This window comes from Girardinichthys multiradiatus, chromosome 20 (genome assembly GCF_021462225.1).
Source record: "Girardinichthys multiradiatus isolate DD_20200921_A chromosome 20, DD_fGirMul_XY1, whole genome shotgun sequence".
NCBI lineage: Eukaryota > Metazoa > Chordata > Actinopteri > Cyprinodontiformes > Goodeidae > Girardinichthys > Girardinichthys multiradiatus.
The window spans coordinates 11215607-11241469 of record NC_061812.1 but is presented as its reverse complement, the minus strand read 5'-3'; the positions used below and the strand labels follow the sequence as shown (position 1 = coordinate 11241469).

The 25863-nt window shown below is 39.8% G+C and overlaps 1 protein-coding gene across 6 annotated transcripts in view; it reads right to left on the bottom strand.

Annotated features, from left to right (window-relative positions):
- Positions 1-25863, bottom strand: part of ephb2b (eph receptor B2b) — a 161747-nt gene that overhangs the window by 81229 nt on the left and 54655 nt on the right. For all 6 annotated transcript variants that reach the window (XM_047347320.1, XM_047347322.1, XM_047347321.1 and 3 more), the window contains exon 2: positions 22246-22325. In XM_047347320.1, coding sequence (XP_047203276.1) covers positions 22246-22325 — 80 coding nt within the window. The remainder of the gene's footprint in view (positions 1-22245; positions 22326-25863) is intronic.

Below are 25863 nucleotides of genomic sequence, written 5' to 3'. Positions count from 1 at the left end.
TCTTAAAGTCCCAGTAATACAATTTCTCTAGTGATTAGCAAGTATGTTTTCATGGAGACTTTGTAACAAAGTTGATTACTGCCACTAATCAGTTTACTGCAATATTATAATCAAATTGATTACATGGGGATAAGGAACATAATTGCTCTAACAACTCACTTTGTAAGGATGCATTAGGAATAATATTGAAAAGATTGAATAAGAAGCGACTTTTCCAGTATGATAAAAAATTATTTGGTGTTGCACTTATTTAAGTTTAATGTCAGCTTCCCTCAATATATTATAGTGTTTAAGTAATGTCACAGTAAACAATCAAATTCCACAGTTCATGCTGTAGGATTTAAATAAATTTTAAATCATTGAAAAGTTACTTTATTTGAGTGATTTAATATAAAAAGTGAAACCAATTCATTATATAGATTTATTACACACACGCGCACGTGCACGCGCACACACACACAAACACACACATATATATGCCAGTTTTGATTATAGATTTGTATAAAAAACAAAATGTATTTTCTCAGAAAATTAGACTATACACTCACCGGCCACTTTATTAGGTATACCTTGCTAGTACCGGGTTGGACCCCCTTTTTCCTTACAAACTGCCTTAAACCTTCGTGGCATAGATTCAACAAGGTACTGGAAACATTCCTCAGGGAGTTTGGTCCATATTGACATGATAGCATCACACAGATGATGCAGATTTGTTGGCTGCACATCCACGATGCGAATCTCCTGTTCCTCCACATCCCAAAGGTGCTCTATTGGATTGAGATCTGGTGACTGTGGAGGCCATTTGACTACAGTGAACTCATTGTCATGTTCAAGAAACCAGTCTGATATGATTCGTGCTTTATGACATGGCACGTTATCCTGCTAGAAGTAACCATCAGAAGATGGGTACACTGTGGTCATAAAGGGATGGACGAATTGTAGCCTCAGTTTCCTGTTCTTAGTTGACAGGAGTGGCACCCGCTGTCGTCTTCTGCTGCTGTAGCCCATCCACCTCAAGGTTCGACATGTTCAGAGATGCTCTTCTGCATGCCTTGGTTGTAACGAGTGGTTATGTGAGTTACTGTTGCCTTACTATCAGCTCAAACCAATCTGGCCATTCTCCTCTGACCTCAGGCATCAACAAGGCATTTGCGCCCACAGAACTGCCGCTCACTGGATATTTTCTCTTTTTCTGACCATTCTCTGTAAACCCTAGATATTTTACTGTGTGAAAATCACAGTAGATCAGCAGTTTTGAAATACTCAGACCAGCCCGTCTGGCACCAACAACCATGCCACATTCAAAGTCACTTAAATCACCTTTCTTCCCCATTCTGGTGCTCAGTTTGAACTGCAGCAGATCGTCTTGACCATGTCTACATTCCTAAATGCATTGAGTTGCTGCCATGTGATTGGCTGATTAGAAATTTGCATTAACAAGCAGTTGGACAGGTGTACCTAATAAAGTGATTATATAATAAGACCATACATCCATCTTCTATACCCGCTTCTTCCGTACAGGGTTGCGGGGAGCTGGTGACTATTTCCAGCAGTCTGCGGGCGAAATGCCAGGTACAGACCCCCATTCAGAGTAACACACAGGACAAACAACCAAGCACACACCCAATTACATCTAAGGGCTGTTTAAAGAGACCAATTAACATGGACAGAAACTCCATGCAGAAAGACCCCAGGCTGGGAGTCGAACCCAGGATCTTCTCGCTGCAAGGCAACAGTGCTACCAACTGCACCACAAAAGACCACAAAAAATATATACTGTTACACAGAGATATTATGATATGGCCTACATAACAATGAAGAAGATTACTGACTTGGCAAAAGATTTATTGACATCCTCCACAAAGAATGTAAGCCGTGGAGGGTCATTGCTAAGAAAGCTGGCTATTTAGAGTGCTGTATCCAAAAATATCGAAGGAAGGTTGAGAGGAAAGAAAAAGTTTCACAGGGATAACTGCAGCTTTAAGAGGATTGTGAAGTGACTTACATTCAAGAAATTAGTCAAGTCAAGTTTATTTATATAGCGCTTTTCAGCAACAAGGGACTCAAAGCGCTGTACATGAGGAAAAACATTACAATGATACAGAAAATCAAACACAGAAAAACAAATCAAATGACATTAATAATCCTTGGGAGTTTACTGGTAAGAGCTGGTTCTAATCCAATCTTTCTAATAGAGGTAATTAGCTCATTAAGTCCTCTGTGGTAAGGAATTCATCCTGTGCAAGAAGAAAAATTATCATATTAATCCTTGAGGTCGGTGGTATGAGGCAGGTGTGGTCCCATCATTCAAATAGTATCAGTCATGGGCACTCACTGAAGTCTAAGTAGAGAAGCTGGGTCACTGGTATAAAACATTTTTAGTCCAAACTTTTTAAATACTAATAATGTTTGGCTTTCACTGGTATAAAATTGTTGTAATACAATCCTCCTAAAGATCCTTCTAAATCTAAAAAACTCTGGTCATTGGTGTAAAAACAGCTTTAGTCAAATTTTCAAATAGTAATAATATTTGACTTTTGCTGGTAACCCTTCTGAGAAATCTGAAAATCTATGAAAAGTTATGAAATCCCACATTTAGGTAAAGTAAGATAGGAGAAAAAAAATCATATTTCAAACTCAATTCTTAACAGAATAGAGTCTGAAGTAGTACAAAAAAACCTGAGCAAGGGTAACCAACACACACATAAGTAAAGATTTAGCAAGGGTACGGTGGAATCTTTAGGGTGCAAATGTGTATGTCTGAGTGTTTGCAAGAATTAGACTGAGGTGTGTACTGTGGGTGTAGTCTGTGCTTCAAAAGCTACCACAAAGACATAGTCTATTACTGTCACATTGCTTGTAAAGGCACTGCTGAACCATTTTCCAAAATCCTTTTTTCAAATGAAAGTAAAATTTGGCGATTTATTTGGAAATCAAGGTCTTAGAGTCTGGAGGAAGTGTAGAGAAGCACCAAATCCTAGTTGCTTCAAATCCAGAATAAGGTTATAAATGACAGTGACGGTATAACTGGTTGATTGGCCAGCAAACTGGCCTAAATTACCATAGAAAATGTATGCAGTATTGTCAAGAGCGAGATGAGACACCAGTACCAACAATACAGATGAGCTTAAGGCTTCTATTAAAGCAACCTGGGTTTATTACCACCTCATCTTTGCCACAGCCTGACTGTTCCCATACCCTGCTGCATTCATGCAGTACTGATGCAAAATGAGCCCTCACAAGTATTGAATGGACATACTATATTAGTAAGTGGTATAGTAAGTACATTGACATATTTTTCTGTAGTTTGATATTTCTTTTTGACAAATTCTTTTTTATTGGTCTTGTGTAATATTTAAAATTTCTGAGAATAATCATCAAAAATAACAGTAATTAATTTGTGTAATATAATACTTTAAAGACCAATAATAATTTGTACAGAATTCATATCTTATGAGTTTCACTTTTAGAACTGTATTGCTGAAATACATTAACATGTCAAGAATATTCTGAAGAACCTTTCTATGGTGAGGCACTTTTTAAGAATATTCAAGAGAAATTTTTCAGTATCACTTAGCTTCAAAGTCCTCATATACTGCAGGTCATTTTGAGTTCTCACTCTGACTATCCAGTCCAAACTAAACCTCTGCCTTGCCTGGCTCTTGGCTATGGATCAAAACAGCTTTAAACGCTGTGCTCTCCTACCACCACTGCAGATCCTGACCTCTACCTAAGCATCTTAGCCAAGTAAAGAAAAAAAATCCAGTTTTCACTCGCTAAACCACTTTGCATCTGCAGTGCAGCTTCTACTTTCTCCACCCTTCACTCTTCACTTCACAGCTGATATAATTCCTCAAATTAGTGCACACTTAGTGAGGACTTTGACAGATTTTGACAGGCTGGGAGAAGAAAGTCACCCCTCTTGTTACCAACACGCATTCTATCAAACACTCTGACTAATTAGAACAGCTTTAGGTCTTAAATCCCATGTCCCTCTTAATTATGGCTAACGTGATGCTTGGTTTGACCCAGACCTTTACAACTGCTAGCCTAAACACAGATATCTCATGTAACAAAAGAAGAGAAAAATAAGTGCCAAACTTCAGTCTTTTTACCTAATAAGAAAAACATTATATGTGCATAAAATTTTAATACATTTTTATTTTAACGTGTTGTTTATTTTAGAGAAAGCTGATGTACATTATAAACACGTTGAAAACTATTTAGGGGATCTAAAGAGTAAAATGAATAAAATTTTCAAATTTGATCAAAGAAAGCTTTTCCCTGAGAGTCATTGCTGCAGACTTCAAGATAAAGACATAGTTGCATGTTTATTTTGGCAGAGTAGGATGTTGGGGTTTAAAGGTAAGGTTGTCTTTTGCCCACTAGTGACAGACACAATCATCCCAGGTTATGAGCAGCCATTGACCTTCCCACTTGTTGAGGAGCAGTGGGGAAGCTGTGGGCCAATTAAATGAGAGCACACAGCCTGTTCTGATGAGCACAGAGCGTTGAACACGGTTTAATAAAACGAATGTGGAGAAAGGTGGGGGTGGCAGCTAATGAGGGATGCAGGAGAGGGGAAACTCCATAAAAAAGTGTTGGCAGTAATGTGGGGGGAAGGGTTGAGTTGAACAAAAAAAAAAAGAGACCCCAAACAAAATGTGTTTTGATGAAGGGCCCCCTTTTGTCCTGTCATGGCCTTTTTGCCCTCCTTTCATCATAGCTAGTGGAGGGAAGCAAATGGGGCATAATGAGAGCCTAACGATCAAGCACAGAGTGTGAAATTAGAAGAAACGTCTTCATTTTCACAACTTTTTTACCCTGGCTCTTATCAAGAGGGCTCTAAAAGGGTGATCATGTGTTCTAACTGCAGCAGGTGGAGGTAACACTGCTTGTGTATGTCGAGATAGATTAGCTAGATGGAAGGAGCTCGCCTCAGATAATGATGGACACAAAAACTAAAGCTTATTGCACTGAGATCCTGTTATTATTTTTGGCAAAATGCTTGTATTTCACTGTAAAGTCCAAACTCTAGAGGTCTATCACCACAATGGTGCATAACTATGGTACAATCAACAAACAAAATGTGGTATGTGATTGTACTGACATTTTGTTTTACCATTTTAGCCTATAGCACAAATGAAAAATTAGTTTGAGGAGTCCCAATATGTTTTTTGGAAACAGATTACAGAGTAAAAACAAATCTTATAACAGTAGACTTTCAAAGAACAAATTATGATCTGGACAGTAGTATGCAGGTTGCCCTCCATTTTGAATCTTTTAAATCTTGAATTGTTGTTTACAATTTATATATTTTTCTCTAATGTTTTTAATCACTTGAATGACTTTTAGAGATTATGGGGAACTTTCTTTAATTGTTGATATTTGTTTGTTTAATTGCACAATTTTTACTGTATCTACTTTTAGTGCAGCTTGATTTATCCAAAACAAGTTTCCTACGGTGACAATAAAAGTATATTGAATTGAATTGAATTGAACTGAATTGCACAAGCTATTCGGCTTCTTTGCAGTATTAGGTAGTTTGTACCAGCTTGCCCTCTACTGCAGCTTTAGTACCAACCTTGCATCAATTCATACCCACTAAAGAGTTGTTTCATATCTGCTTTGACAACTGACAATTTAAAGTAATTTTCCATATTCTGTTTATAGTTTACTAAAAGGAAATGTGGTTACATATGATTCCAATAAATAAGATCTAACAGGATGAGGTTGTTCAGGGTTTCTTTGGTTTGATAAGCATTCCTAAACTGTAAAATTTTAACTGGCCCAAATGGGGATCAGAACTAAAATAAATGGGCATAGAATGTAATATAACATTTTCAGACCATATCATACAATTGCATTTAGTTAAACGTGAGATATGGCTTTCTTATGACTAGTCATCGCCACAAGTAAAAAATACTTTAATATAAGTAATTTGTCATGTTTTAAGCACATAGGTACAAAATAGTTTGCTTACAGATACAAAACGGAAGTGGGAAGGGACGAAACACTGATTGTAATCACTGGAAATTTTTAATGGTCAAAACATAACAATTTATTTGTTCAGAAAATAACTACTTCATCAAATACTACTTCAAGCCTATCACCAAGCAAATGCGTGTTCATGTTCCACATGTTTTATTCAACAAGGGATCACACTCTTGTGATGAAAACCAAATGGTGTGAAACAGAATGCCTGACTGACTCCAGACAAAAGCATAGTGTTTTGTGCTTTAATTGCTCTTGTTGTTGATGTCCTGAGTCCAACATTCCTGGACTGCATGGTTCACAAAAATAATCATAATACATGTTTGGATTTGGAAGATATACCAATTTTACAACTATTAGGTAGACTTACATCAATGTTACATTTATGATCCAGTTGATAAATACATATCAAAAATAGGACTGACCTAGTTCTAAGGCAATGTATGCATTGTTAACAAAACAATTTACAGGTTTCCTAAGAACCAGCAAAATATTTTCCTTTGGATCAGCAATATAGAGTCTTAATTGACCAGAGAGAATAGGACTCTGACTGGAATATCGATAGAGGCGGATGGAAAATAACAGGACCTGTAAAGACAATGATACTGGATGTAGAGCTGCTTTCATTTAGACCTACACGAGGTGGTACAGTTCAGTGATGCTCACTAAGATTAAGGTTCAGAATCAATATCACTTGTTCTACTCTAGGAGAAAGTTCAACTGAGCTGCTATCTATATGTGTCAATGACAATGCTTCTCTTTCATTGGCAAAGCTAAGAGGATTGCACTAACATGGAGTTGCATCTACAGCACGCTTCAAGAAAAAACCTTTCTCAATGCAAAACAGAAAAAGAATTACTGTAAATGAAAGATTTATTATCTGGCTTTAACTAGTTACTAGGTAATTATCAAAATTTTAAATACATTTTAGGTTAGAATTGTGGTTGTCTTAATATTTGCCAATTCGCAACTAACTAACTCTGTTTAGAGCCTGTGTAGACACAAAGCATTTTGACCATATCGTTTTTATGCATATTTTCCGAATCCAATGTGTTTAAACTCAAATACTCAATTTATTTAAGCATATCAGGTGATATGCATTTTTGTAATGAGGTAGCGCATGGAGATCAACATTGCGTAATGATTGGGCAGGTTCTATTTTCCAAGCGAAATAGGCCAAAAAAGATATTTTACTGACTCCTGTAAAAGTACTTCTGAAATTTCTAAGTTATAGGGGCATGGTCACAAAACTATCAGATGTGTTTTTGCAAATAGTCAATAGGATCACAAGAGAGGTGTTGAGAAAAAAGATTAACTGCCAAAGATTTAAGAAGAATCAAATGTGAAGTTACCACGAACTCATTCTCCTCCAGTGCAGTCATATTCCAAAACTGCAACCTACATTAAGTGCCCAGAGGCACAAGGTGTTCAGTTTTCAAAATTAAGGCTAAGGTAAGGAAGGCTGAAACCAGACCTCTACGAAACAAGACACATACATTCAAATGTCAAGACTGAGCCAATAAATAACTGAAAACAGATTTGTTAAAGGTTTTATGGAGTGATGAGATGAGTTTGAGTCTTGACAGACCAAATGGATTGGGCATTTAGTTATATCAGCAAGGGCCAGAACATCTGCACTTCAACTCAGATATCAGCAAGGTTGAGGTGGGGTACTGATGTGGGTTGGTAGTATTAAAAATGGGCTAGGTGGACCGTTTTAGGTTAAGGAGTGAATCAGGTCCCAAACCTACTGCAAGTTTTTAGAAGGCACTTTCTTCAAGAAGTGGCACAGGAAAATTCATGCAACTTTCAAGATGGCCATGGTTTTTATGCAGGACAACCCTCAGTCGCATGCGTTGAAGTACTCCACTACATTGCTAGCCGGTAAAGTCTTTAAAGATAAAAAATAATGACATGGTCACCTTCCCCACCTGACCTAAACCCTTTAGAGAATTTGGGGCCTTGTTAAATGGGAGATGCTGTGGTTGCTCCTTAGCATAAGCTGAATGTCAACAGAAACATGACAGACATCATGAACAGAAGGCATGTGACTGTTACTGAAAAGAAGGGTGGCCATACTGGTCACAGTTTTTTTTTTTTTTATTGAAATTTTTAAGTTTGAGATATTTATTATACCTACTTTAACAAATGAGAAAAGGCAAGACAGACAGAAAAAAATTCCATTTAGTTGCTTAATAAGCAACTAAATTTCCTCCACATTGAGAGGAGCCAGTTGAGGTGGCTCGGGCATCTATACCGGATGCCGCCTGGACGCCTTCCTCGGGAGGTGTTCCAGGCATGTCCCACCGGGAGGAGGCACAGGGGACGACCCAGGACACGCTGGAGGGACTATGTCTCTCGGCTGGCCTGGGAACGCCTTGGGCTCCCCCCGGAGGAGGTGTCTGGAGAGAGGGACGTCTGGGCGTCTCTGCTGAGTCTGCTGCCCCCACGACCCGGTCCCGGATAAAGCGGAAGACAACGAGTACGAGTACGAGTGCTTAATAAGTCTGCACACCAATAGTACCCCTATAACTGTGCACACATAGGCATTCCCCTAAGACAGCCAAAAAACGTTTACTTTCTAAAATATTCACATTTGAGGTTTATTAACATTACGGATGAACAGACAGCAATGCAGTTCTTCAATGATAAAACGAATCCTAAAAAATGCAACTGACATTGTTGGCCAACAGCATCTGCTGACGTATCATGGATTATAGGATTCAACAAACCACCTAAAGCCAACCAAATGCATCAAACTCTTATTGAAAATCTCACAGGGGCGACAGCTTGAAGGAACAAACATACCATTAGGGGGTGGCAAAACAAGATACGTTTTGAATTTGAACAGGCTATATTTCTGTTACACTTAAACACGTAAAATTAAAAGATGCCATTTAAAATGCTTTAAGTGTATCTTACATGTGAATATGATTTTCAGTGTTGACTGAACATTTTGTATTCCTCGTTTTGATGGTTTGGAACATGGTATTGTGTTTATCTTAACAGATAACAATATAATGCTTTAGCTGGTTCATGATATATATACATAAAAAAAGTATTCTAATTGGAAATAATTTTTTTCAGAAATGTTTTATTACCTGTTTATTGTCAATGTGTAAATTGCTTGATATATTTCAATAAGAACTTTCATTATTTACTGTATTTTAGTCTTAAATATCCTAGGGTCTCTCTGTTTCTTTTTTCTATCACTTTCTTTGTTTATTATCACTACGTAATTGCAATTAGTTAATGGTTTGTATTAGGGCTCACTACTGTTTTGTGTTTATGTCTATAATATTGTATAGTTGCAAATAAGGTTTTACAAAAGAAAAAGTTCGCTTGCAACTGACGCTCTGTCCAAGCCTCCACCTTTCATGGACTGTTGGGAATACACGTTTGTATTTGGGTCAGTAGTCACTTCACAGTGCCGACTGCGTCCAGATTCGACTTACAAAATTCTAACATGGTTGTTCGACTATGACTAAGGTCAGGTCTTGTCTGTTCCCTTCTCACTTTGCAGAGACCAGTCTTCATCCCCTCTTACACTAACAAATGTATGGGTCAACTCACCCTTCAGACTTTCCCTAACTACTGCAGACTGACACAGAACTTTCCTGACTGGGAATCTGGGGTAAAATTGGGCAAATAAAAACATGCCATATGTCCACTGCTATAGACTGATACTGCTTCCGGATAGCATTTCTCAAGACAGACAATGCTCTGACAAGAAATATTTTGCTGTTCAAATATCATAAAAATCTTTTTACATCCCTTATATTTATGTCGTGTTTGTTTTAATTTAATTTTTCCACATGAGCAAAGACATTATGATTTAATGCTCTGCTCAAGGATATACTGTACACATCAAGAACTTGTGTTAACTTTCATGGGATTAACACTGCCACAAAGGCAACCAAACCCTACATGAAAACAACGCCAAACCCCACAAATTGCGCAGTACTGATATCTTCTTTCAAGTCTGATCATAAAATAGGAGCAAAAAACTCAGCATCTGGTGGCATTACAAATGCCCTTGGAGAGATCCTATGCAGAAAGCAATGCCATTAAATTGTCAAAAGTTCATATGTTTTTTACACATCTGGAAGACAGTAACAACCAACATGCAGACGGTCAGGAAGTTTGTTGGCTGCATCAAGTTCACCACAAATTTACTCTTCATGGGCACTGTCAACAGCCAGTCAGACTTGTGATAAATACATCATCCTTGTGAACAAGCTAAATAGCTGTTCTTTGCCATAGCATGTATTCAAAGCTTTGCAAATCACTTTAAAGTCTTATTTTATAGTTCTAAAACAGTTCAATAACCAAAAATACATTTTGGAAAAAACATAACATTAGTCAAGCAATGGAATGCATACACTGTCAGAACAATCAAAGATTTAATGTTTTCATTGTTTTCACACAGCATAAACCTTGTATTTATCACATCTTGTCATTACAGTGTTTGAATTAACCTGACCTAGCCTTACAATACCGAAACACATTTCATATCACCGCTCAATCACTGACAGAAGTAAATAAATTATTCACTCAAAAGCAGAGAGAGAAACCCAATGGAAAACTCTTGGGGCACATTCGCCCTGGTTGCAGTTGTGGGAAATCTGTCAGGGCTAGACTACCTTCCCTAGAGGGACAGCGGACAAATGACACCCACTGTCTGCATTCAATTACGACGAGCGAGGCCATGGGAGCCAAATCCTGAAGGAAAGTGGGCCTCACAGAGAGGAGAGACTTACCCACTCCAAGGCTTAAGTAGAACTGTCTGCTGTAGCCTGCCATGGTTTGCATTGTCCACTACTAATGCACAACACATGAAGCAAGAAGAACAGTTCTATCTTTTTCTTCCCTTTTACAGTGCTACATGTGGATTATATTTGCAAGTATTTTTGAATCATTCTACAAAACAAATTTCACAGACTTTAATTGTGAATCACAGCAAATCAGTGGTCTCCTTTTAAGTCCCGTTATCCAGTTTTTAATTGCTCCCAAGACAGAAGAAAAACTATAATAGAAAGAAGTCTTGATGGCTTGTTTCAATTATCCACAATTATTTGTACACAACCACAATACAATAAAGAATAGTTTTGACAAATCAAAACAGATTTCTTTAGCAAACATGATTGTAAGCATGCAGTCCACATCCTGTTACTGCAAAAGTCTGCTGTGTCGTGTCCCTAAGTGACACTAGATATACTGCGTCTTAGTACCACACCACATTAAAACACATCCATAACGATAACCTAACCCACACACACTGCCTTATGTTCTCAGTCTGTGTAGGAGACCTCAGTTTTCCTTCCACAGTAGTTGTGTGTGCTCCCTGGGGCCATATGTCTATTTCTAAATGGCTGCAGTTGTCAGCTGAGAGAAAAACATTGACCACTTAACCCTGCACTGCTAGCCAGCTATATATCAGTTCACATAGTCATATAGTAGATATTCAGTGAGTCAAGTTCAAACTGTAGACAGTGTACTAGCTACAGTTGATCACTGTTGTCAGTTCAGTTCAATTTAGTTTCTTTAAATAGTGCCAATTCAGACAAAGTCATTCCAGGGGACTGCACAGGAAAGGTAAACGGATGAAATTCAAATCAAACTGTCATCAAGTCCAGTGCATTCAGATTGTCTTTATTCAGAATTAAAAAGCACCAATTTGTGGGGAAAAATGTCCAGAAAAAGTAGCTTGCAGATTCCATCAAATGTTGACGTTAATTAAATTTCCAATCTTGAGAACACAGGAGTCAGTGAAAAACACAGGAAAAAAAACTCCACCAGTAGAATCTGGCATGCGCCTTAATCAGCTGGGGTGTGACACAAAAAGGACAGAAACAAAGAAACGAAAATTAAAAGCACGGAAAGATGACTAATATACTGCTACAAACAAAGTTATGAACATGTATTCACCACTTATAAACCTGAAAGACACATCTGAAAGAGTCCATCTGAAAGGGAATTCTTGTGAATGTCACATAAATGTCCAGAATGCAAATTTTCCCCTGTACACAAATATGCAGGGTTGATGCAGTAAACGCATAAGCTAGACTGCTAATTTGTTTTGCAAACCTGTTTGTTTTGTATGCTCCAAGTGTTGCTGCTACATGCTCTGTCCATCTCCGTGTTGCATGTTCTCTCCATTTTCTGTCCCTGCCACCATGTCTGCACATAGAGGCCATGGCGGTGGAGAGGCGTTCACTTCTGGTGCCATCAAAAAAAGGTGTGTAATGTAGAAGGCTTCTGTGTGCATCATCACCTAAACAAAGCTGCTGTCTTTTACAAAATGACTCTGTATAAAGGCAATGTTTTGCCACATATTTGTGACATCTTTCAGTGCAGACAGAAGCAAATGTCCATGAACTATATAAATAAATTGAATTGAGAATTGATTATTTCACCATTCAACGTTTCTAGCAATTTTACTATGTAAAAATAATGCCTCCATGACGCAGAAAATGAATTGTGATTTTGAGTAATGAGCACATTGTAGGGGATTGTGGGCGGGGGTTAGAATAAATTTTTGTACTTTATATTTAATGAAAAAATTTATTTTCCCGTTCAAACTTTCATTATGCAAATTGGCTTGGTGAAGGAAAATAAATGTGTCATCAGAGGTTCCACTGCACTCAGCTATGCCATTTTGGACACCATAATAATCATGGCTATGTTCAATGGAAAGCTCAGCTGTATCTCAAAATGGAGCTGTCAGTAATAAATACAAATTTAAAGTCCTTGAGCAGTTTAAAAAGTGAGATTTAGGAAAATCCCCCTCAATTTACTTGACTGGAAAAATTAGCCACACAGTGATGAGTTTTGTAACAGGCAGAAGATAAGCCTATGCAGGTCACAAAGCTGGGATATTTCTATAATGCAGTTCTAAACGAACACAACTGCACATTGTCACAAAACAGTTTGACAATGTGGCTGAAGAGGCAAATCCATCTCTTAGCTGCCCCTGGCCTTGTACAAAACAACAATCAAGCTGGTTATGCCCTGCATAAATGTGAGCTGTGATGAACAAAGCTAGCATAGCCAGCCTAGAAGAAAACAGCAGACATTAAGTGGAACTCAATGTGGTCAATATAAGGCTCTACATATTTAGGGATCCTCTTATGACCGATCGGTCATGCAAACAAATCATCATCTGTACATCACAACCTCCACATGCAAAGTCACCCAATTCTGAGGGAAGTTTACCTCAATTCCCCCAATTTACCTTGACCTTTCAGAAAAACCCACCAAGATGGCCAGAATGTGTCTCAGTCATGGGTTGAAGTAGGGGTGTCAAACTCCAGTTCTTGAGGGCTGGCGTCTTGCAGAGATACATCTAAAAGTTGCAAGAAACCCTGAAGGACTGGAGTTTGATGTTGATTAAAATGTTTTGTAACAAGATCCAGTCTGAGTCAGTCTCTAGTGACCATGCAGTTTTTGGCATTTGGGGTATCAGATGTTCATGTTACTTCACATGATTACATTAAAAAATACCATGATTAAACATGGGAAAGGATATACAATATGAATTAAAATGCTTAAGTATAATTTTATCTCATACATAACCATTTGGAACAAATTTGTAAATATTTAAAGGAATTTCTTCTTGATTTGACAAGCCATATTTAGATCCCCTGTAAAATAAGAATATAATTAAAAGACAGGGATAACATACCTGACAACTTCTTGTGTGATTTTCCACTCGATTGGAACATTTCTCATGTACAGTTAGAAAATATTTCCTATAGCTATACAGAGTAGTGAAAGCCACATACTGGTTGCATGCATTGCTGGACGTTACTGATCCACTAGCTAAGCGCATAAGGCCATGCACTGTAGTATAAGTGTAAGACAATAGCTTCTGTAAGGTATCCCTTGCTGTTAAATTGAGAAGCTGGGCTAGTCCTGTTTCTGCACCTGTTGCCTTGGGCCCTAAGGGACAAGCTATCTCCATCACTCTTGTACCCTTCAGTAGACGGGCCTCTTAACAAGCTTGGATAAATAAATATCAAAACGTCAGTGTCCACACTGATAAAGCTGATCTTTAACTGGATAAATCCAGAGGATTAGGGACTCAGCGGTATATGAAGTTTTTCATAAGACACAGCAAATTATCTAGAGTCAAAAGCAAACAATATGAGAACAAATGTAAAAGCCATCAGATACTGTAAAAGGTTTTCAGTTATACTGAATGTTTTAATAGAACAGAACCCTCCTTAAAAAAACTGTTAAGTCAAACATTTCTACAGAACACCAAACTAGATCAGAGGTGATCAACTAAGGCTTCGTTCACACTGCAGGTCTTAATGCTCAAATCCGATTATTTCAAGAATCAGTTTTTTTTGTGTGGTCGTTCCCATTACTTTGAAAATGTTGCGGCTCCAAACTGACCAGCATGCGCATAAGAACAATTCCAGCGTCGACAGGCGCAGCACGACAGTAAACACAGAGAAATAGGTGCTATGGTTTAGGGGCACAACAGAAGCCATTTATTGTCAGCGGGTGCTGTGTGGGAAACACATGAATAAAAGGAGAAAGCAACTCTTTATTTTTCTGTTTTAGGGAGATCTGACTGCCAATTCAGCACAACAAACTGTTTGAATGGAGAGACACAGCCAGCAATGGTGGGGCAGGGATGTTAACTTTGCAGAGACCGAGTTTATTCAGAACTTTATCATGTCGAGAGCAACTTTTAATCATATACAGGTCATTCTCAAAATATTAGCATATTGTGATAAAGTTTATTATTTTCCATAATGTCATGATGAAAATTTAACATTCATATATTTTAGATTCATTGCACACTAACTGAAATATTTCAGGTCTTTTATTGTCTTAATACGGATGATTTTGGCATACAGCTCATGAAAACCCAAAATTCATATCTCACAAAATTAGCATATCATTAAAAGGGTCTCTAAACGAGCTATGAACCTAATCATCTGAATCAACGAGTTAACTCTAAACACCTGCAAAAGATTCCTGGGGCCTTTAAAACTCCCATCCAGGGTCTTACCATGCCCACAACAGGGTCCCCAATCATGGGTAAGACTGCCGACCTGACTACTGTCCAGAAGGCCACTATTGACACCCTCAAGCAAGAGGGTAAGACACAGAAAGAAATTTCTGAACGAATAGGCTGTTCCTAGAGTGCTGTATCAAGGCACCTCAGTGGGAAGTCTGTGGGAAGGAAAAAGTGTGGCAGAAAACGCTGCACAACGAGAAGAGGTGACTGGACCCTGAGGAAAATTTTGGAGAAGGACCAATTCCAGACCTTGGGGGACCTGCGGAAGCAGTGGACTGAGTCTGGAGTAGAAACATCCAGAGCCACCGTGCACAGGTGTGTGCAGGAAATGGGCTACAGGTGCCGCATTCCCCAGACCTGGGCTACAGAGAAGCAGCACTGGACTGTTGCTCAGTGGTCCAAAGTACTTTTTTCGGATGAAAGCAAATTCTGCATGTCATTCGGAAATCAAGGTGCCAGAGTCTGGAGGAAGACTGGGGAGAAGGAAATGCCAAAATGCCAGAAGTCCAGTGTCAAGTACCCACAGTCAGTGATGGTCTGGGGTGCCGTGTCAGCTGCTGGTGTTGGTCCACTGTGTTTTATCAAGGGCAGGGTCAATGCAGCTAGCTATCAGGAGATTTTGGAGCAATTCATGCTTCCATCTGCTGAAAAGCTTTATGGAGATGAAGATTTCATTTTTCGGCACGACCTGGCACCTGCTCACAGTGCCAAAACCACTGGTAAATGGTTTACTGACCATGGTATCACTGTGCTCAATTGGCCTGCCAACTCTCCTGACCTGAACCCCATAGAGAATCTGTGGGATATTGTGAAGAGAACGTTGAGAGACTCAAGACCCAACACTCTGGATGAGCTAAAGGCCGCTATCGAAGCATCCTGGGCCTCCATAAGACCTCAGCAGTGCCACAGGCTGATTGCCTCCATGCCACGCCGCATTGAAGCAGTCATTTCTGTAAAAGGATTCCCGACCAAGTATTGAGTGCATAACTGTACATGATTATTTGAAGGTTGACGTTTTTTGTATTAACAACACTTTTCTTTTATTGGTCGGATGAAATATGCTAATTTTGTGAGATAGGAATTTTGGGTTTTCATGAGCTGTATGCCACAATCATCCATATTAAGACAATAAAAGACCTGAAATATTTCAGTTAGTGTGCAATGAATCTAAAATATATGAATGTTAAATTTTCATCATGACATGGAAAATAATGAACTTTATCACAATATGCTAATATTTTGAGAAGGACCTGTATGTCAGCACCTCTCCTCTCAACTCCACAGGCAGAAGACTTGATGCAATCCAGTGTATCAGACTGCAGCAGGGGCAGATCATCACATGCTCGGTAACCTCAATAGCATTTTAAAGTTCTCTTTTTGAAAGGTTAAATACAAATTTTATGATACAAACTACGTCCCATATCCAGACGGTTCCTATTCAATTAAATTCAGTTTTATTTATATAGCGCCAATTCACAACACATGTCGTCTCAAGGCACTTCACAAAAGTCAGGTACATACATTCCAATTAATCCTAACCATTGAACAGTGCAGTCAGAGTTAGTTATTTATTCAAATTGGATAAAACGTTTTTCTATCTAAGGAAACCCAACAGATTGCATCCAGTCAGAGATTTGTAGCATTCACTCCTCCTGGATGAGCATGTAGAGACAGTGGACAGTAACTGGCGTTGACTTTGCAGCAATCCCTCATACTGAGCATGCATGTAGCAACAGTGGAGAGGAAAAACTCCCTTTTAACAGGAAGAAAACTCCAGCAGAACCAGGCTCAGTGTGAGCAGCCATCTGCTCTGTTCTCTCCAACCCCCAGTCGGTCGTGGCAGAGACACACAAAGAACACAGAAGCACTGATCCAGGAGTACTTTCTATGGGAAGGAAAAGTAAATGTTAGTGGATGTAGCTCCTTTAGTCGTTTCATCTAGAAAGAAAGAACAGATAAACTTTGAGCCAGTTTTCAAGGATAGAGTCTGAAAGAGAGCACATATAATTAGTTACAGTAAAAGCTCAGTCAGTAGCTATGTCTAGGAGAGAGAAAGGGTTAAACACTGAAAGACAGGGCCAAGTGTATCATCGGTAGAGGGTGAGCATTAAGTTGTTGGCAGCAGAAGCTTGGACGATTCCCCTCTCCAGAAAGGTGTCACAGGTAGGCACAGAGTCAGGTCAGCTGTAGCTTCTAGGAAGAGAAAAGAGAGAGAACAAAGTTAAAAGCTGAAATAACAGCAAATAATGCAGAATTGGAGAGTAGTGTGAGAATGTAGCGAAGAGGGTGAAAGTGGTCATCATGTCCTCCAGCAGCCTAAGCGTATAGCAGCATAACTACAGAGATAGTTTCAGTTTCAGTTTATTTATTTATATAGCGCTTATTTACAACAATGTCGTCTCAAGGGACCCCACGGCGCGGGGCCGCTGGGGAGGCCAGACCAAACCACCGAGTGCCAGAGACCAGCCACCCCAGAACGGGCCACGTGTAGGGACACTAAGTAAAATAATAAACTGATAAAGTTTGTCCATCTAGATCCCACTGATGGCCATTGTTATACTAAAAGCCACAGGGATCGGGATACCTCTCTCTGAGAGGAAGAGAGGAGTCATACAGGTAGCAGAAACGGAGGGTGTGTTTGCATCTCAACCATAACTGAGCCGGTTTAGGCTAAACCTGACTCCCCCTTACTCCATCCAACAGGGAGGGAGGAAGGCGGAGATAAAAAAATAAGGAAGATAACCTAAGCCACTCTAACTATAAACTTTATCAAAAAGGTACGTTTTAAGCCTACCCTTAAAAGTGGACAGGGTGTCTGCCTCACGGACCAAAACCGGGAGCTGGTTCCACAGGAGAGGAGCCTGATAACTAAAGGATCTGCCTCCCATTCTACTTCTGGAGACTCTAGGAACCACCAGTAAACCTGCAGTCTGAGAACGAAGTGCTCTGTTAGGAACATATGGAACCATCAGATCTCTGATGTATGATGGAGCTAGATCATTAAGGGCTTTATATGTGAGGAGGAGAATTTTAAATTCTATTCTGGATTTAACAGGGAGCCAATGAAGGGAAGCTAAAATAGGAGAAATATGATCTATCTTTTTAATTTTCATCAAAACTCTTGCTGCAGCATTTTGAATCAGCTGAAGGCTTTTAACTGCATTTTGTGGACATCCTGATAGTAAAGAATTACAATAGTCCAGCCTTGAAGTAACAAATGCATGGACTAGTTTTTTAGCGTCACTCCTGAATAGGATACTTCTAATTTTGGCAATGTTCGGGAGGTGAAAGAAGGAAATCCTAGAAACCTGTTTAATATGAGATTTAAATGACATGTCCTGGTCAAAAATAACACCAAGGTTTTTTATTTTATTACCGGAGGTCAATTTAATGCCATCCAGGTTAAGTGATTGACTAAGCAGTTTCTTTTTTAAAGACTTCGGTCCAAAGACAACAACTTCTGTCTTGTCTGAATTTAGAAGCAAAAAATTTAAAGTCATCCAAGTTTTTATGTCTTCAAGACATAATGTAGAGACTATGAGGTTTTCAATTAGGATTGAATAAAGTTTTATCTCTGTTTATTAAAGATCTCTAACTTCTCGCTGTCTCTCTGCTGTGCAGTACTATTCCCCCCGTCTGTTTTGCTAACTGCTACCGTTTCCTGCTGGGAGGCGCAAAATTGTGACGAAAAGTGACGTCAAAGTCACATCTAATGCGCCTTGGTCGTTCCCAATGGAGTCACATTCCAAAAGATCAGATACAAGTCAGATTCAGGACCACAAATGAATGTGACTCAAATGTGACTCAAAAAAGTCAGATACGGGCCAGATATGAGCATTCACATTGTTCTAAAAAGTCTGAACTGGTCACTTGACCGCAAAAAAATCTGATATTGGCCACATTTGCCTGCAGCATGAATGGGGCCTATGAGCTTCAGCTTGTGGTTCTGAAACTGACATAGGTACCACTGGTTATCCTTGGGCTGTCTTTAACGCTACCCAGAAGAAAGTTTGGTACAAATATCTTGTGGTCCACATGAACAAATGTACTTTGTTGTAGAACTATAAGTTATTTAAGAAACTTGATGTTTGCTTGATCAAAAACGTCTCATAACAAAAGTGCAGAGGAGAAAATTTCAAGTACAAGCTGAAGCTGATAATCAGGGCCAGATTTAGGAGGCTGCAGTTCCCTCATTTGCACCAAGTTTTGTTGATCTACCCCCCCCCCCCCCCCCCCCCCTTTTTCTTTAATGCATACAAATTGAAAAAAACATCAATAGAATAGAACAGCAGCTGTTTTTTTAGCAGCAAAGTGAACGGTAAATGGAAGCATGCAGATACACGCAAAGGTAAACAACATAAAACAAATATTGTAGCTATTACAAAATAGCACACAGTTAGGTGGATCAGGTTTAAGGTTTATAGGCCTTGTCCACAAGAAAACAAAACATGTTCAACCTTTCTTTTTGTCTTATCTTAAAAGTGTCCAGTAAACATGACATCATATCTATGTCTTCCTATACCCATAACAAAAAAAGGACCCAAAATGTCATAATAACTATGCCAGGCATATTTGTGGTAATGTAAGATGGCCAGTGAAAGAGATAAAGATATAAAAAAGGCATGTAGCATGTGACTACAACTTTCAGTGAGAGGTGGGCTTATGAAAGTATTTGTTAAATAGTAAAAACAGGTACTGACCTGAAAATCCAACAAATTAAAAACAGTTAAGTGGGCCGAGTAGCAAATGCATAAAATATCATATTGGGGAAACATCCATTTATTATAAAAAGCAATAAAAAAAAACGGCTCACAGGGGCAGTGGCCATGTGCCCTAAAGTAGCGGCCGAAAAAAGTTAACCAGGAAGAAGTGCTGGTAGCCATTTATGTTTTGTTCCATTTACCTTTGAAACTGCAACGTTAATCTGAGAATGACATCGAACCAAATTTAACCATGTTCCTGTTACAGGTTTAAAAATAACTGGGATTTTCTAATTGATATGCTGAGTGCCCAGGCAAACCATTACAAGTATTTCTTTACATTTCTTACTTCCATACACTTACACAAATGTTTACAAGGACTTTGCACAGTACTGTATACGTGAAAGATCTAAGATAGAAATCCTAAAATATGTAAATAGGCAGTTTTCTTTTTACTGGGGCCATCTGTATTTTATTATGAAAGGCAGCCAATTTTGAGGTTAGGGTAGGTTGGAAACTTTCAACATTCCACCAAAATTCAGACTTCTGAATTTAAAACATGAAATGAATTATAATTCATTTACCCCCTTCACAAAGTATCACCCTATCATAAAGTGCCAATGGGTAATAACGCTATTTTGTGTTTGTTTTTCCCTTAACAATAGTAGAGCAGTTATGGACTCTCCATCAGTTTGTTGGTACTATGAAAATTGAGTATTTACTGTGATGGTAAAAAGTTTGAGAACCACTTTAGGTTCAAAACATTTCACTGCATCATTTCCACTTGGACAAACTAGCAAAGTAAATTACTTGGTGTATGGTTTACTTGATCTAACCTTTTTCATATATGAAAGGAAGGTGTGTTGTAAACGGTCTTATCTGTGACTAAAATCCCAGTGAGGAGATTTAGGTGAGAATTGGAAAGACAAAAGGAAATCTGGGCTTTGCTATTCACTATAAAAATTATCAAGGTGTGGGCTTCCTGCAATGTCCCTTCAACTAAAAAAAGAGAAGATAAACAACTTTAAAGATGTATGATGAAACTGCTGAGAGGCCTTTTTTTTGTTGGTGCAAATTTATATTAGTTAAATTTAACTCATCAATAAACCACAAATAACTAAGAAATGTAATAGAACTTGAAGAGGATTTTGAAATGCTCCAGAAAATGTCTACTGTGCTTTTTTGTCTTTTCTGGGCTTATGCTAAGAGGTCTAAATCTTGTGGTGAGGTAAAAAGTGAAGGGTACAGAGACACTGGTTTTGGCTGCTTTAAGTAGGCCTGGCTTGCATGTGGCTACAAGCAACCACTGCCCTGGCAAACCATTTGGAAATACCATGCATCAAACAGTAATAGGAGCCATATAACACATTACTTCCAGTCTGGAAGTTTATTATTCTTTATGTTCTTGATATGTTCGCAAAAAACACATTTTTATGACTAAAAAAAAATTTTTCTTTTGGTTTTTTTTAAGAGAAAAAAAATCTAGATCACTCAGCAACCATGCTGGGTCTCTGATTAATCTTTTGACCTCAAAGTGGGAAACCAAAACATTGCCTACCAACAGATGATAGGTTTTTATTGGGGACTGTGCTAATTTACACATTAACTACGCAATTAGTGAAAATGAATTACCTCACACTTGTGTCATGAAAATGGCTTTTCCCTGTTTTTTATGCTGGCCATTTGTGTCCACTTAACTTTCAGGCTTTTGTTTTTCTTTTTAACTATTTTTGTTGTGTTGATGATGTAGAGTGAGATTTCCCAAGAGTATAGATTTGTTTCAGATTTTGTACCAGTAAACTTCATTGTGGCCATTTTTGGCCAATTAAAATGCATTAAAATGCTTCATTCTTGATCCCTTGGTATTAAGAGTATTAAATCATACCACTTAGGAAATACAACTTTATACTAAACAAAATGTTTTGTTTCTATCATCTTTTATTTTACCAGATCATTTTGTGCTATTCTAAATTTCCAATCATGGACAACGATTGTTTACTGGACTTCAACCACGTGAATTAATTGCACAATTTAGACATAGATGTAAATTCAGAAAATTATTCAAGCGTGTGTATTATATTGCCTGTGCTTTAAATTGCAGCATGATTATGTATCTCGAATTTCCTCTGAATTTTTGTTAATGCAGCCTATTAAGCATTGAGTTTAGAAGGTAAATTTTCAGTTACACATCCTGGTGCTGGCCAATTACCAGCACCAGTTATACAAGTAGCACTCAGAATATTAACAAGTATTTTAATGCTGTGTTAAAATGTGTACAATGTGCAAACAAACTAGCAGTTAAAGAGTTAAAAAAGTAAAGTGAATTATGTCTTATATAAGCCATGTTACTCATATGGTTTGTGCAGTATATTTAGCAGAAAACATAAAACAAATAATTACATACTACCTTCATTTGTGGCTGTTTTTGCATAGTGATTTTGAGGAAAGTCAAAAGGTAAAAACACATTGCAAATGCGATATTTGAAGTGAGAATGCAGGGAGAGTAAAGTCACATACGCTATTGTCACTTGACCCCGACACAGGATAGACTGTCCAGCCAAGCTCCGCCGTGGCTGTGGTGGAATCCATGAGCGTCTCTGTGGGAAAATGGGAGAAGAGATGGGGTCAGATAATCGGCTGCTGTGAATGCAAGACTAAAAACTATTATAATGAATCAGAAAAAGATTTATCTGCATGTCTCTTCAAAATCCATCTTGAACAATAATCCAATCACATTTAAGATCTTTGGTTGAACAGAAGAACAGTTAAGATGTAATTTTTTTGTATCAGCATTTATTTGAAATAGATTTTGGTGGTTTCATAACAGGAGAAACACATCCAGGTCAGCAAAACAAAGCCATTATTCCTATGTCTTTCAGGAAAACAAATGGCTTGAAAAGTAAGTCTGTCGGGGTCCGTGAAACAACTATTTTTTCTAAACTAGATCTTAGGAACGCCTATCACTTAGTTAGAATCCGCATTCAAGACACCACTAGGACATTTTGAGTATTTAGTAATGCCTTTCGGCCTTTGTAATGCCCCCGCACTGTTCCAGTCACTAGTGAATGATGTTCTCAGATAAATTTTAAATGTTTTTGTTTATCTAGATGACATTTTGATTTACTCACGGGACTGAAGGAACACCGACAACACGTCCGTTTGGTTCTCCAGAGACTTTTGGAAAATCGACTATTTGTGAAGGCCGAAAAGTGCGAATTTCATAAGACTTCAGTCACTTTCCTGGGATTCATTCTCGAGGGTGGACAGGTTAGCTCTGACCCGGAGAAGGTCAAGGCGGTCCTTGAGTGGCCAGTTCCTGATTCAGGGAAGCAGTTGCAGCGGTTCCTGGGGTTTGTCAATTTGTACCGCAGGTATATTAAGAACTACACCCAGACGGCGGCCCCACTGACGGCACTAGCCTCCACTAAGACCACCTTTAGTTGGACCCCTGAAGCTGATCAGGCCTTCCTCAACCTCAAGGAGAAGTTTGCTCAGGCCCCCATTTTAGTTCACCCTGATCCTTCCAGACAATATGTTCTAGAGGTCAACACCTCTGACATTGGGGTTGGGGCCGTACTATCACAACAATCAGGGGAAAACGGCAAACTCCATCCTTGTGGTTTTTTTTTTCTCATTGCCGTAGTAGCACCGAGCATAATTATGATGTGGGAGACAGAGAACTGTTAGCAATCAAACTGGCCCTAGAAGAATGGCGGCAGTAGTTAGAGGGTGCTGTGCATCCCATTTTGGTTTGGACTGATCACAGGAACTTGGCATATTTACAGTCAGCTAAGAGACTGAATTCACAAAAGGCACGCTGGTCACTTTACTTTTCTCGCTTCGACCTATCTATCTTGTTTAGACCAGGCATTAAGAATACCAAGCCTGACGCACTTTCCTGGCAGACAATTTTGAGAAAAGACGAGAACCTATAATACCTCCCAATTGGACCGCTGGGTCCTTGTTCAGGGAGATCGAAGAGCAGTTAGCCCAGGCCCTGCAGACTGACCCAGACCCAGGAACAGGGCCCGTCAACCGTACTTACGTCCTGGCCGCTGTGCGAACACAGCTAATCCAGTGGTTCCACACCGCCAAGTTTTCGGCTCACCCAGGAGTGAGACGGACCATAGCTTTAGTCAGTAGACGATTCTGGTGGTCATCCCTGCACAGCGATATAAGAGAATATGTACTCGCCTGTGCAGTTTGTGCAAGAAATAAACATAGTACTCAACCCCCGTCAGGCCTCCTGCGACCCCTTAGTGTCCCAAGATATCCCTGGTCACACATCGCGCTTGATTTTGTGACAGGGTTACCGGTGTCTAATGGCATGACTACTATACTTACGGTTGTAGATCGTTTTTCTAAAGCTTTCCACTTAGTACCACTGAGACAACTTCCATCTGCTTTTCAGACAGTTCAGCTTTTAGTTAAACATATTTTCAAACTGCACGGTATACCTCAGGACATTTTGTCAGATCGCGGGCCCCAATTAATCACCCAGGTGTGGAGGCAGTTTTGTTCAGCTCTTGGAGCCAAGGTGTCCCTGACTTCGGGTTACCAGCCCCAGTCTAATGGGCAGACACAAAGATTGAATCAACAGCTCGAATCGGCGCTCAGGTGCTTGACCTCATCCAACCCCCTGGACTGATGTAAACACCTACCGAGGGTCGAGTACGCCATCAATTCCCAAGTTTCTTCGGCTACCGGTGTCACCCCATTCGAGGCCTCCATAGGCTACCAGCCTCCTCTGTCTGCGGCGGACAAATGTGACATTGCTGTCACCTCCGTCCATCACCATATCCGCCGTTGTAGACAGCTTTGGGGCGTGGCGGTTCGGGCCCTTCACCGTAGGACGGCCCAGAACAAGAAGATCGTGGACCGCACACGGTCTACCGACCTGGTCAAAAGGTTTAGCTGTCCTCTCAGGTTATTCCCCTCAAGGTCATGTTCAAAAAGTTGTCTCCTCGTTTCATCGGTCCTTACGTCATTGAGTCTGTCATTGGCCCCTCTGTTATGATTCTGGCACGTCTGCTCTACCCTGTCTCCCTGGCTGCAATCAGCAGATGAGATGCACCTGGTGGCTGCTGCAGTGTAGTGCAATCTGTGGAATGCAAAGCACCTGTGTCTTCCCTGATATATACTGACTCTGACAAGCAGATGGTGCCAGACTTTTGAAAGCCATTGTGTGAGAAGATATCCAGCGTTCCTTCCTGTCTGATCATTGTTCTTGACCTTACCTTGCCTTTTGGATTTATGCCTCTGCCTGCTCCCTGTCGGACTATTTGGATTTTGGTTGTCGACCTTGTTTCCTGCATCTGGTTTATGCCTCTGCCTGCCCCTTGCCTGACGCCTCTTGCCCCGATCGTTGACCCTGATTCTGTCCTTGGATTATTGAGCCAGCCTAGCCCTCGGATTATTCAGCCTGGAGTCACTTCTTACCTGTGCTGTGGAGATCACCGCCTGCCGCCCACTGAGGTTTCCCCTCTGGGTTTCAAGTTCCACTCAAGACAAAAGCAGTGATTCCTGGAAGCTGTGAGGAGTGTTACCTGTGTGACGTTTTCCTGTGGCTGAATAAACCTTTTAAACTTTCAGTACTGTGTCTGGCTGAATCTTGGGTCCGCCTTTTTCTGATTCATAGCACCCTCTGCTGTTCGCCTCCGTCTATATTCCTCCCTTCATGTTCATCCCACGTTTCATGTGTCTCAGGTCAAGCCGGTCATTGTCAGTGGCTCTTTACCTCCGGCCTATCCCCCTCTGTCTGAGCGGTCCGACGGTTTGTGGACTCCCGTCGATGAGGTCGTGGCTGGCAGTTCCTCGGCAACTGAGAGGCTTACAGTCCGGAGGATTGCTCTTGCGTGCCCCGGTCTTTTGTCTGGGAGCCGGCCCTAGTCGCTGATTCTATGGTCTCTCGCCCGTCAACTTCATCTGGGCCGCCAGATGGCAGCCGTTGAGGGGGTGGTAAGGTTGGGGTTCTGGGAGTGAGTGTTTTTCTGCCTGCTAGTGACTGTGCTTAGTCCCTAGAGGGCGCTGGAGACCGTGGTGTGAGGAGACAGGTGTACCCCGTTCCTGATGATTATTCCTGGAGTATTTAAGCAGGAAGTGGCCAGCAGTGTTAGCCTACAGTGGTATAAGCTC